At 38.1% G+C, this 12,867-nt stretch overlaps 2 protein-coding genes across 2 annotated transcripts; both read left to right on the top strand.

Moving 5' to 3' along the window:
• Positions 1-1,756: 1,756 nt before the first annotated feature.
• Positions 1,757-4,059, top strand: LOC147487299 (thaumatin-like protein 1b). The gene is made up of 2 exons (XM_086570915.1): positions 1,757-2,114; positions 3,297-4,059. The coding sequence occupies exons 1-2, from the start codon at positions 2,060-2,062 to the stop codon at positions 3,968-3,970; spliced, it is 729 nt and encodes a 242-aa protein (XP_086427041.1). The 5' UTR covers positions 1,757-2,059; the 3' UTR covers positions 3,971-4,059.
• Positions 4,060-11,105: 7,046 nt separating this feature from the next.
• Positions 11,106-12,113, top strand: LOC147487298 (uncharacterized). The gene is made up of 2 exons (XM_086574005.1): positions 11,106-11,239; positions 11,330-12,113. The coding sequence occupies exons 1-2, from the start codon at positions 11,106-11,108 to the stop codon at positions 12,111-12,113; spliced, it is 918 nt and encodes a 305-aa protein (XP_086430131.1).
• The last annotated feature ends 754 nt before the right edge of the window (positions 12,114-12,867 follow it).

Below are 12,867 nucleotides of genomic sequence, written 5' to 3'. Positions count from 1 at the left end.
TATAATCTTTCACTACAACCAAGAACCACAACCTAAACTATGGATATAACTATCACAAACAAGCAATAGAAATATAAAGCAAGTAAAACATACCACAACACAAAGATGTACCGTGGTTCGGCCAATGATACCTACTTCTACAAGAGCTAATCCTTTTATAAGTACGTATGAGAAGGAAGATTACAATCACTCCTCTCAAGTCTCTCCACCTTACTAGATCACTCCTATCTCCTTACAAACTTTTCTCTTTGCAAGGGTATTCTCTCAATTTTGATTACTTTCAAAATTGAGTTTATATTCAAGACTTGGTTTTCCAAAACCTAACTTCTGTTTTTATAGTAATCTGAAATTTTGGTGCATCTGAAAAATTTCGCGTTTACTGTAGAAAAATCATAACCTGAGATGTTAAGTGTTGTGAATAGAGCAATGCGGAAACAACGTTACCCACAACAAATAGATCAATCTTACACAAGGATCAATCATTCTCACTAGACAAGACTTCAACACCCTCCAAAGTAATCCCAACACTTCTCAATATCAAATAAACAAGTATATAAAGTAAAACAATTAATGTAAAGGAAGAACAAACCACAAGACGAGATATATCGTGGTTCGGCAATTTGCTTACGTCCACACTGCGAGTTCCAAGCTTTACTAGATGTCCGGAGTAATAGATTACAAGTCTCTCAATTCACTCAGAATGAATACTCAACTCACACAGAATTGCTCTCTTATAATCTCTCTCTTTCTTGGTTTTGGTTAGGTTAGGTTTCTACAGAAAAAACCTATATGTATACTATTTCAGAAAACTTCCAAAATAAGTCAAATTCGTGCTGAAATACGGTGGAGCGCAACCCATGCCCATGTAAAGGCAAAAGGGAGTGTAGGGTGTGCTGAAGAGCCTGGAAGTCAACCAAGGCATGAGCGCGACCTGCGCCCTAGTCAAGGCAAAAGGGAGCGTAGGGTGCGCCCTATATGAAAAAAACAAAAATCACCCTTTTTCTCTACATTAAGTAATGAGCGCGAACACGCTCTTGGCAAGGCCAATCTGAGCGCGTGCGCGTCCTCTTATTTTTCCATCCCAAAACTCCAGTAGACATGTTTCGTGAGAGACTGAAAAAAAACTATATTCTTTTTCATGGCAAGGGCGTGGGCGCGCCTTGGTCACGACCAATCAAAGCGCGTGCGCGCTCAGACCTCTTCACACGAACAATACCTCTTTTTCTCCTTCTTCCTCATGTGAGGGATAACTCCAACATGTAGCTATAACAATCTCTCGTCCAAGTATACGTCAAGGGCTGTCCTAGGAACTCTCGAGGTGAGTAGGAAAGTTCACACAGTTGTTGAAAAGTCGAGCCCAATACATATAGGCCGGACTTTGGAGGTGAGTGCTAAGCAAGATGAGTAAAAGTGCGCGCTATTGAACCCCCGGCCTGTATTTGGTCGATCACTCGATCATATGGTGTGACCTGTTACTTTGTTAGGCTGTTATATTGCCATGTATAATTTGGAACCCAGGGTCTCCCAACACGAAAAAAGTATATATATATCCTACGCGGCTATGCCCATTCACCAAGTCTTTGGCTCTGCATGCTATCACCATTTACCAAATCTTGGCTACCTAAGGATTGGCCCTATCACCAAGTCTTGAAATATTTCGCCTCTTTAGGGGAAAGGGGGTGTAGGTGTAGAAATTTCATATATGGTCTTTTGGCCTAAAAAAAGAACAAGTTCAGCAAATACATACATTATTATGGCGCAGTTTATAACAAAAAAAAAATACAGGATGGCGTTGACCTGATTAGGAAACTATCCACATTAAAAAAATCTGCGATTAATTACACAAGTTAAGGTTCTATTTGAGTCACCGGAAAAATCTTGGAGCTATAAATGTGGAAATAGCTACACCATCTATATATTTGCCTGGAAATATATGGTCTCAAGTCCTCAACAACAAGTTAAGCTGTGTTAAAAACAAATTCCTCGCCAGCAACCAGTCACAGGCCACACTAGCATAAAACTTTTCTTACTAGGGAGTAGAAGCAGACTATCAGTTCTCATGGAAACAAAATTATTTCTACTCATCCTTCTCTTAGCCTTCATCATGATTTCAGGTTTGTACTATTTTCCTAATTAAATTGGCTTTCTTTCATTCTCTTTGTGGGCTGTTTCAACTTGTACATTTACAGTTGAATTGGTCTTTGGAATATATGTCCGATATATGAAAGAAGGTTCATGCAACTAGTTAGCTGATTGATGAAGAAGATGGTGATGGTTTCTCTGTTCACCATTTTCTCTTCTCCTAATTAACAAAATACAGCATTATAACAAGCTGATCGACTTGAGGTTAAGAGCATATATGACAGCGCTGGCCGGGTTGCAAAACGTAATTCAACTGTTGTTGTTACTTGTTAGGTCCGCCAGAATTTGGCCTTTATGCATATCAAATAATCTTACGTCCCCATATATATTAGCATCTCTGTAATATTTTATCTTTAATTAAGCTCTCACTCTTTGATTTTTCTCTTGTTTCAAACTTAAACCATTGCCTGTTGTCCAAAAAGTAGTGAGCATCAAATAAATCCAGCTTTTCCAAAATTCCTTTCAAAGAACCAATTAAAGCTATGAAATCATAGAAAAAACAAAACACTTTTACCAGACGTCCATACTGCAGCGCAATGCAAAGTTAGGGAGCCATTTTAATGTTGCCTATCCGATTTTCATTGGCTATATGCTGTTCACATTCCAAAAACAAGTTTATTTTCCAAAGAATATAACTAGATCCCTTTATTTGTTTAATGTGAAATTGTGAATTTAGATGAATTACCATATGATTTGTTCTATGTAAAAAAGTTATTTATTTACCTAGCTAGTTATAATGAATTTGTTACTTGTACTTAACAAAAATAAATAAATAAATAAAATCGTTTCCCTGTTATAAGAACTACAAACCTTACATGGCAGTGATGCAGATTGCAGAGTACCTAAATGGAATTTACATACCCCGGCCCAGCTGTCCGGAACAAAAAAATTAAATATAGATATGTATTCTCCCACCAACATTATTTGCAGATTTCCATAGAAAGAAATCTTGCTCTCTTTACCGAACATTAAATCACTTCCGCATATTTAGTTCAAGTAGAGCGTGAACCTGAAACAGTAGTATTGGCAACAATCCCTTCTAATGGTCCTGGACCTAATGCATATATACTTGCACTGCACGTTAATTAGCTTAGAAAAAATAATCAGTACAAAGAAAGATGATCATGTCTACAAATTTTAATGTTGGATTGCAGGTTCATTTTCTGCTACATTTACATTCGAAAACAAATGCCCATACACGGTATGGCCAGGCATACTGACCAATCCAGGTGTTCCGCCATTTCCTTCAACGGGGTTTGAACTTCAAAATAGAGCATCACAATCATTTAACGCCCAAGGATGGGCTGGTCGATTTTGGGCCAGAACAGATTGCACGAATACTGAAAAATTCACATGTGCTACTGCCGATTGTGGGTCGGGTCAAATTGGATGCAACGGAGCTGGTGCCATTCCACCCGCCTCATTAGTTGAGATGACCATGAATGGTGGTGCTAATCGCGATACGGATTTTTATGACATTAGTCTTGTTGATGGGTTTAACTTACCCTTGTCAGTGACACCACAAGGTGGATCAGGTTGCAAGCCCGTATCTTGTGAAGCTGATGTGAATTCTTTATGCCCGACTGAATTGAGTGTGAAGGGACCTGATGGGAATAACATTGCCTGCAAGAGTGCATGCCTTGTTTTCAATCAACCGCAATATTGTTGCACAGGCCAGTTTGGATCTCCAACAACTTGCCCTCCAACAAATTATTCGAAGATATTCAAGGATGCTTGTCCTCAAGCTTATAGCTATGCCTATGATGATAAGACCAGTACATTTACTTGCCCTACTGGAGCCAACTATCTCATTACATTCTGTTCGTAAAATTTTCTAGTTGTTATTTGTAAGTTGATGGATTACATCGAAAACTATATGACAAAGATTGGTCGAAGGAATAAAATCTAAGATTCAAATTCGGTTTTCTGATACTTCATATAAAGATGATGATTATGATGCAATTGTATAACGCGTTGTGGTAAGTAGTAAATTCTAGTTCATCTACGTTAACTATGGGTGGTTCCAATGTAAACTGACTATCGAGTTGAGTGAGTAAACTCACCCAATTGCAGAGAAAGTCTACCCCAAATCCATACGTGACTACGTCCCTCTCTCTCCTTGGCAGTCGATCGATCAAGTTAGTTAAGAGGTCAGTACTCTGTAGTCTGTACCCCTCATGTAACGATCACGGCTCACCTTTTCTTTGGACCATTTACCGAGCCTTCGGCTCAGTTAGCTATACGCCCATATATACCAAATCTTCGGCTACCACTCTACAAGCACCTAAGTATTGGTCTGGTATCTTCAAATATTCGCTTTCGGTGCTCCAAACAGTGTGATCATGGGGCGTACATGCTGAAAAATGTATGACATAGCCATGCTTATAGAGAGTCTCGCCGTCTAGGAGCACCTGGTGGAGCTGATTATTAGAACAAGTCCAATGGGGAGCAGCTATAATGGGTTGCTAAAAGGTGCCGCAGCTATAATAGGCCCTTTAGCAACCTCAGCCAAATTTGGCAGCCCGAATTTGAAAAACCAGTTCAATGAGCACTTTTAGCAGCTGTTAAGTTCAGGATACAGACGGCAGAGTTTCTGCCGTTTGTAAACTATGCCGTCTGCACACTCCAGATGCTATAACACACAAATCTCTTCTCAATCTCCCTTCACTACTGTTACGACCCCCACAAATGTGGCCCAATAAAAGCCCAATTCAATACAAACCCACACTCAGAGTCCACGCTCAGAACCAGCCTACTAACCTACTTACAATAAAGCTTATGCTCATAGCCCAAAAAGCCCACGCTCAGAGCCCATGCTCAGAGCCCAAAAAGCCCACACTCAAAACCCATGCTCTGAGCTTATCTACAATAAAGCTCATGCTCAAAGCCCAAAAAGCCCACGCTCATACTCAATTTATAGCCTACCTACCCACATAACGCAAAGTCTATTCAATTAAACACGTGTCTTGAACATTTGTGAGGAAGTTGTTTGACTGAATCAATTAACTTTCACAACTTCGTCCACATTCAAGATTCACTTCCATCAACTTCAGATCGTGTGACGGTTCTCCAGCAAGTTCTCCAACTTCATCCCACGATTGGAATATTGGAAAACGAGGAAGTAACTATCACCAATCCGACTTATAAAATCCAACATTGGTCATTCTCCAGAACTACGCAATCGAGACTTGATCCCAAAACAATACAACATTTGGGTACGTAGGCAATTTCAAACCGAAGTCCAGTCTCAACTCTCACCAACAACCATTCCCTTTGCAATCTCTTCTGAAAAGATCACTTCCGACCCAACTGGTGTGTTTTGGCAAAACTTGCTGAAACATATTTGGCGCCGTCTGTGCTCCTACCCTTAACCACAAAACAAAAGTTACGTCAATGGCTTCTCGAAAAACAAACAACGGTGAAAATTTTCCTCTTGCCGCACAAGTTCAGCACTCACCTTCTGTTGGGAATTCACTTTCCAAGTTCGATGGTCCTTGGCCATCTGCGACTGAGAGAGTGAGTATTCATGTATCCAATCCATCAACTCAGGTCGACCGTCGTCTCGGACAATTGGAGAGCAAGAATAACAATCTGAAGAAACATCTGCGTCAACTTCTCGAAGATGATTTAGGGTCCATGACAAAAAGTGTTTGGGATCGTTTGAACTCTGAAGCATCTCTGTCAAAGACTCCGAGCACAAACTCCCGCACGAAGAGAAACCGTGCGAGTCACTTACGAAAGGCTTCGCGCAAACAAAATGTGCAACGCCGAAAGCCAACACTTTCCAGTGTAATCGTAAGCGAATCCACAAACTCTTCTGCCGACCTTGATGCCAACCACCTTGTGAGGGATCGCCAACTCATAAAAGATCTCATGAAAAAAACAGGTTTAGCCAATTCGAACCATACTAAGGGAGATCGGCAAAATATCCATATAGGTAGACTACCCAACCAACAAAAAACCAATGAAGTTCCTACCCCAAGCTCTAGGAGGGGTAGGCAAGCTACTGCAAGTCCTTGTTGTCATGGCCCGGTATCGCCCGATCTCGGCAAAGACTATTCACCAAGCAATTCCAGTTCACAACCTAATCGCTTAAGTTGTAGTCCCAATCCAGGAGCTCATTGTCGGCCAAAGTATGTTGACAATGGTAGCCATGGAGATGGAGACTCACTTGCAACAAATCAAGAAAATGGTTGTGACAGTCCAGCACTCCGTCTGTATTCTCCCGATGTTCACCATAGGAGACGAAGGAACCTGTCACACCCTATATTTCCAGAAAAGTAGAATATGGAATTTTTTTTTTCAAGATATAAATATCTTAATCGCCACCCTATTCAATCATCTAAAAACTCAGGGCGAAACGAAACCCTAATAACATATTATCAACCACGATATTAAAAATCTGAGATCAAATTTAAAACCAAAAGGAACAATCCTTCAATCATATTATTAAACTACAAAGAAACTACCCGACTCTATTACATCTGTCTCAAAACAAAACCATACACCTCAGAAAAACTTAAGCCAGAAGACTCCAAGAGCAAATCCAAATCACGTGTCCTCATCCACTGCACTCCATCATCTATATTTCCAAGAACACACCCACGTTGCAAAACAAAGCAAACATGGGTCTGCAAATTGAATTTGCTGGTATGGGCAAGACTAAATATAAAAACAATATGTTAAATATTTCAAATAAAGGAATATACAATTACAATCATTTCAACTTGGAAGACAAGTTAGTTCTATTTTCTCAAAACGACATGTAGTTTCTTCTCAAGTAAAATTTCAACCCCCAATATACATTTCCAAGAATCTCATATAACAGTACTCATCATTTTCACTTTTCAAAATAACTCACAACATAAATACCACTTACATTCCACTTAGTAAATGTACATATGATAACCTAATTAAATATGAGTTTGATACACCTTACCTTTAAGCCATCACGTCGTCTTAGGGTAGGACAACGTCTCTGCATAAAAAGTTAATAAGTCCTACCCTCCTGTAAAACAAAGTTAGATTTCCCAAACGTAATCATTTATAGTATACATCTATTTCACTCTCACTGCAACCATCATGGGTATATATAATCTGGTATAATATATCGCCAATATTAACATTCATGTCACACCACCATATCCATTATATCATAATATATCACCAATATTAACTAACGTTCATATCACACCACCATATCCATCATATCATAATATATCACCAATATTAGCTAACATTCATATCATACCACCATATTGATCATATCACGCTAACTATATTCACATTCTTTCGTAAGAAATTATATGCATCTTATCATAATATATCACTAATCATATCTAACAACTCGCTCATACTTAAAAACCACTCGTCTACTTATGAGAACGAGGAAAATATCACAACCAAGGAGTACGTTCATCCCTTGTGAGTATCAACTCACACAAACCATGTATATATTTCTCATAAAAAATCATGTACATCATAATACATAAATATTCATATGCAATAACTCAGTCACACGTAAAATCAATATTTTACTTTGCTTAGTAATTATCTCGTTGACTTATTTATTAAAAGGCACAACCCAACCTTTAGTTTCTACTCCACGATTTGTACTTCACACATTTGCCAAATCACACATATCCGTGTGCCTCACTCACACCGAGTACCACTACAAGACATATGTCCCAAGCGGGGATATCGCCTCTATGAAACATATTTTCATCTTGTAAACTCGTAACTTATGAGTCACATCCATCTCTGGGCTTTCCATACACATACACAAAGCCTCTTTTGGGTATAACAAAATATCAAGTCATTCATGGCACATTCAATGAATACCTTGGGTCATTCCCGCCACATTCAAGAAATACCCATCATAACACTAACAGGTCATTCATGACACATTCAATGAATACCTTAGGTCATTTCCGCCACATTCAAGGAATACCCACCATAATACTAACAGGTCATTCATGGCATATTCAATGAATACCTTAGGTCATTCATGCCACATTCAAGTAATTCAGACCTACATTCCCGTACACTCAAAGAATACAGCCCACCCGCAAGACGAATGCCTTAGTTCCTCTCTAATACGGCTTTTCACATGACATCATTAGTCATAAACATTTTCTTTCATTTCTCTTCATCAAAGAAGTGTGGAGAGATCTAAAGATGTGGACGACACATTAAAATTTTACTGGACACTTTTACACTGGATTTTAACACTCAAGAGTTCTCATTTATTATAATATTTTCATTACAAAACAAATATTGTCTCAAACAATAGAATCATTACTAAAGATTCCAAACACAATAACTAATCAACTCACCTCATTATAAATTATATAAATCATAGATATCAAAAGGTTCAATCAGGAATAACGTATTAGTTAAATGTCTCGTGAATACATTTTAAACAACCACAATCACGTACACAATTAAGTACTAATATTGTACACATATACTTATCACAATAACTAATAACTAATATATAATATATAATATAGTGGACGGCTGCACTTTTGCTCAAAGCTGCCTACGTGTCCAAATCTTTCAAGATTGGAATCAAGTCTTTGTAGTTCTTATCAGCCACATAGTCAAAGTCAAAGAATAATAAGAATTCATGCTTTAAGGTTGCACACTTCATTTCCCTTTCATTTCTCAATTATATATATACAAATGTAACATGTCACGTGATATAACATAAATCTATACTAACATTTAGTGTATATGCAACAATTGTACTTGGGATATAATACAAATGTGAAATTAAGCAATCAAGATTCAAGACACTCATATGTCTAAGTAAAATCATTTATCTAATTACAATAAGAAAAGTTAACTAGAGCTCTCCTAAAAAGAAAATATGGTAGGTTATCTAGGTAACTTGCCGAAACAATAACGTTTTCTATAGCCATCCAAATGATACACCACTTGATTATTTGAAGACTAGGATAGGTATACTTACTTTTTCATATAGAACTTGAAGTCCCAATGTCATTCTATCTCGGAGTAAAAATAGTTCAAACTTGGTAAAAACCCTAATTTTTAGCAAACTAGATTTCTGATGGACTATCTTTTGAATGACACAAAGCTTTCCACAACTGTCCAAATGCTTCGAGGCTTTCTGATTTGAAAAGCTAACACATAGAACTTACTTTCTTATGTTTTACAAAAATACTCAATCTCATTCTAAATGCTTGAAAACTAGGCTCGAACATAGTGTGTAGAAACTGATTTCTTACGCACTATTTTCTGCCAGTCAAACTTCCATACACCATAATTAATTTCATAGACCTCGGAATGTGATGAGGCCAATTGAGTTGGAAAGAAGACTCAGAAAACTCATTTTTTCATGTTTTGGCAAGAGTTTGAATCTGACCCTAACTAGGTGAAAACTCGATTCCAAACTAGGCACATATTTGGCCCAAAAACAAACTCTAACCCAAAGCCTATCTAAATTAATAGAATCTGGTCCACTCAAACTCAACAAACCTGGTCCACACAAAAACTAATCAGGCCCAACTCAACAAAATGTAGGCCCAAAAGCCTTAGCCTTTCCCAAACCCAACTAGAGCTAAAGCCCATATGTGAATATCTAAAACAAAACAATTAAGCCCATAAGTATTTTAGCCCAAGCCCAAGCCCAACTAAAAGAACAGCATCGCTGGTCTTTCTTCTTCCTCACCAGCGCATCCCACCACCGGATTAGCCACCATAACCACCAACCCTACTCCACTCTAAACCCATCGATTTTACTCCTTCCTTAAAACCCCATCTTTTGATACAATCAAAACCCCATTCCATCACTCGCCAGAAATCACATTTTTTACGCCATTAACACCACCTGAGCTACTTCGACAGCCCTCAACCAACAACCAAATCCCACCAGAACCACTCGACTTCAATCCCCAACAAAAACCAAAACTATTGTATAGTCAAAACTTGATTTCCCCCACCCCTCACAAATCGCATTTTGATGCCATTACTGCTCTTTCAGAGCCTCCACTGATCAGATTTCACATCCCAAACAAACTAACAGTTTCAACGAATACAAATCGAGAGTTCACACAACACAATCCAATACAATCAATTAAATAAAAATCAACCCATTCAAACATTTAAACCCCCAATAAAGGTTTGTTTCAACTGTTGAACCTCATGGTATCGACATAAATCGTAACTTATACAGAAACTTATGTTTGGCCGGATAGAATAAGCAAATTTTAAATATACTAACATACGTAGTAATGTGAATGCCGATAATTTCAGTGAAAGATAACAGTATCTACTCACTCGTGATACGCTTCGACAGCTATCTATCCGTAGATTTCCAGCAAGAACCCTCCCTCCCTTCTCCTTTATGTGAAAAACTCTCTTTTTATTTTCTTTTCTATGTGTAAATTAAACTCTACATGTGAACTCCTTTTTGTTTTAAACCCAAAAAAAAATAGGAATGAAGGTTTATCTATTTACCTACGGGGTTTCCTATCATATCCTTAACTAATATGTATATTATTTTTTGTTTTATTTATTCTTATTATTAATATTAATCATATATTATAAAAATAATAAATAGAAATAGCCAGGTGTTATAGAACCGATCTCCACTACTGGCTCGATCACCTTCACCTACGTGGACGAGTCGACGAGAACTCATTCCACCTCCTCTAAAGAAATCCTTACCAAAACGTCCACAGTTCGGTCGTGACCATCATTGAGAGAATGTTCCATTTTTTGCACGACGTCTCCATGAGATGATACTGAAGGCTGTTAATGATAAGGAGTCATGAGAAAACAAAATTCAAAATCTCGCTATAGAGAGTGGTATTGATTCTCCCTTCTCTCTCCGAATCCAAACAACCATTCATCATAATGACTTCAACCAGCCAGAATTCGAGAAGTATGATGAGATTGATGGAGATCCTTTGATGCATCTTGTTAATTACAAAAACAAGATGATTTTATGGACTTTCAACGATGCTCTTCTTTGCAAGTTATTCTCTTCCACACTCATTGGAATTGAGTCGATGAGATGGTTTAACATGCTTTCAGAAAGATTCATCCACAATTTTACTGATCTTGTTTACAAGTTTGCCGAGCATTTTCGTCACAACTGGAAAGAACCGAAAAATATTGATTCTCTATTCAGTATTAAATAATAATAAGACAAAAAACTCAGTAAATTTGTTGCTAGATTTCAGAAAGCGGCTGTTGAGATTCTTGATGCATCTGATATTTTTGTCATTTATGCTTTTAAGGAAGGCATTAATTATGATAGGGACGATGTTTACAACTCTATAGTAAAAGACGTCCCAACAACTCGTTATGAACTTTTTGCTCGAACTCAACAGTTTATTCGAGTTGAAGATGATGCATCGACACGAGTTCACAGAGATAGGGATCGAATAAGCAAGCCGCAGGAACAGAGTCAAAAATTGAAATATCAACAGACAACCGATCAAAAGTCCAAGAGTAATGGTAGGCCACAACAATGGAATGGAAAAGAGCAAAAGAAACTTCCCGAGTTAAAGCTTACCACCCTCAACGAGAAGTATGCTGTTATCTATAAGAAGATTAAGGGAAAGAATATCTTATATCCACTTTTTTCTCTCTCCGAAGATACCAAGGCTACACGTGACAAATCACTGTGGTGCAAGTTCCACAATGATTTTGGTCATGAAACTGAACAATGCCAATCTCTAAGGGGTAGAATCCAAGGTTTGATCGAGAAGGATATGCTCCAAGATTACGTGTTAGGTAAAACGAAACAAGCTTTAATCGTGACCGCACACAATGTAATCAAAGTCGGTCATGCTAGAGTTGATTCAATGTCTAACACCAAGCGCAAGAATTTCAATCACTCCAAGATCACTAATCTCAGCCACCACTATGTTTATAGTGGATATGATTTTCTCCACGGTATGGGTATTGAGACGTATGTGTTGGAGTTATCCCTCACATGAGGAGAAAAGGAGTTCAGTTTGCGTGGAGAAGCTTGAGCGTGCAAGCGCTCTTATTGGTCTTGCTCTAGGCGCGCCTGCGCCCATGCCGTGAACAACCTCCATTGTTTTTAGGGCGCGCTCGCACCCATGCCTATTTTATTCAGGATTTCTTTTTTTGTGAAACCGCGAGTTTGCAATATAAGGTTTGGGTTTTTGGCAAAACCTAACACATGCTGAGACACGAAAATACACAGCACATAGAGAGGAAACCCAATCTTGAAAGCAATCAAGATTGAGAGAGAACCTTTATAGAGAAACAACCCTGTAAAGAGAGAGGAGTGATCTAGTAAGGTGAGAGACTGAAAGGAGTGATTGTAATCTTTCTTTCCACTTTATAAAAGAATTAGCTTTTGTGGAAGTAGGCACCATTGGCCGAACCACGGTATATCTTTGTGTTGTGGTATGCTTTTACTGCTTTATATTATTATCTATTGTTAATAGTCGTTTAGCGAGTTGGGCATGTTAGTTTGGTTGTAGGGAATATTTATATTATTGTCTGGAGTTGTTATTAATTATAGTACAAGTTATCTGTGTAGTGGGGATCGATTGGTATCGGTGTTAAACCCCAACAGTATGAGGAAGGACCTCTCTATTGGACTGACAATGATCTGATAGGAGTGCACCATCCTCATTATGATGTTATTGTAATACAAGATTTTGTTGGAATTCATCGTGTACAGAAAATCATGATCGATACAGGTAGTTCGGTAAGTGT

This window comes from Coptis chinensis, chromosome 7 (genome assembly GCF_015680905.1).
Source record: "Coptis chinensis isolate HL-2020 chromosome 7, ASM1568090v1, whole genome shotgun sequence".
NCBI lineage: Eukaryota > Viridiplantae > Streptophyta > Magnoliopsida > Ranunculales > Ranunculaceae > Coptis > Coptis chinensis.
The sequence above is the reverse complement of the archived record's forward strand: the minus strand, read 5'-3'. Positions and strand labels throughout refer to the sequence as shown.

Coding starts and splice junctions, on each gene's coding strand:
- LOC147487298 (XM_086574005.1), top strand. CDS start 11,106: ATGATTTTATGGACTTTCAACGATGCTCTTCTTTGCAAGTTATTCTCT. Junction 11,240..11,329: donor TTTACTGATCTTGTTTACAA/GTTTGCCGAGCA, acceptor CAAAAAACTCAG/TAAATTTGTTGCTAGATTTC.
- LOC147487299 (XM_086570915.1), top strand. CDS start 2,060: ATGGAAACAAAATTATTTCTACTCATCCTTCTCTTAGCCTTCATCATG. Junction 2,115..3,296: donor AGCCTTCATCATGATTTCAG/GTTTGTACTATT, acceptor GTTGGATTGCAG/GTTCATTTTCTGCTACATTT.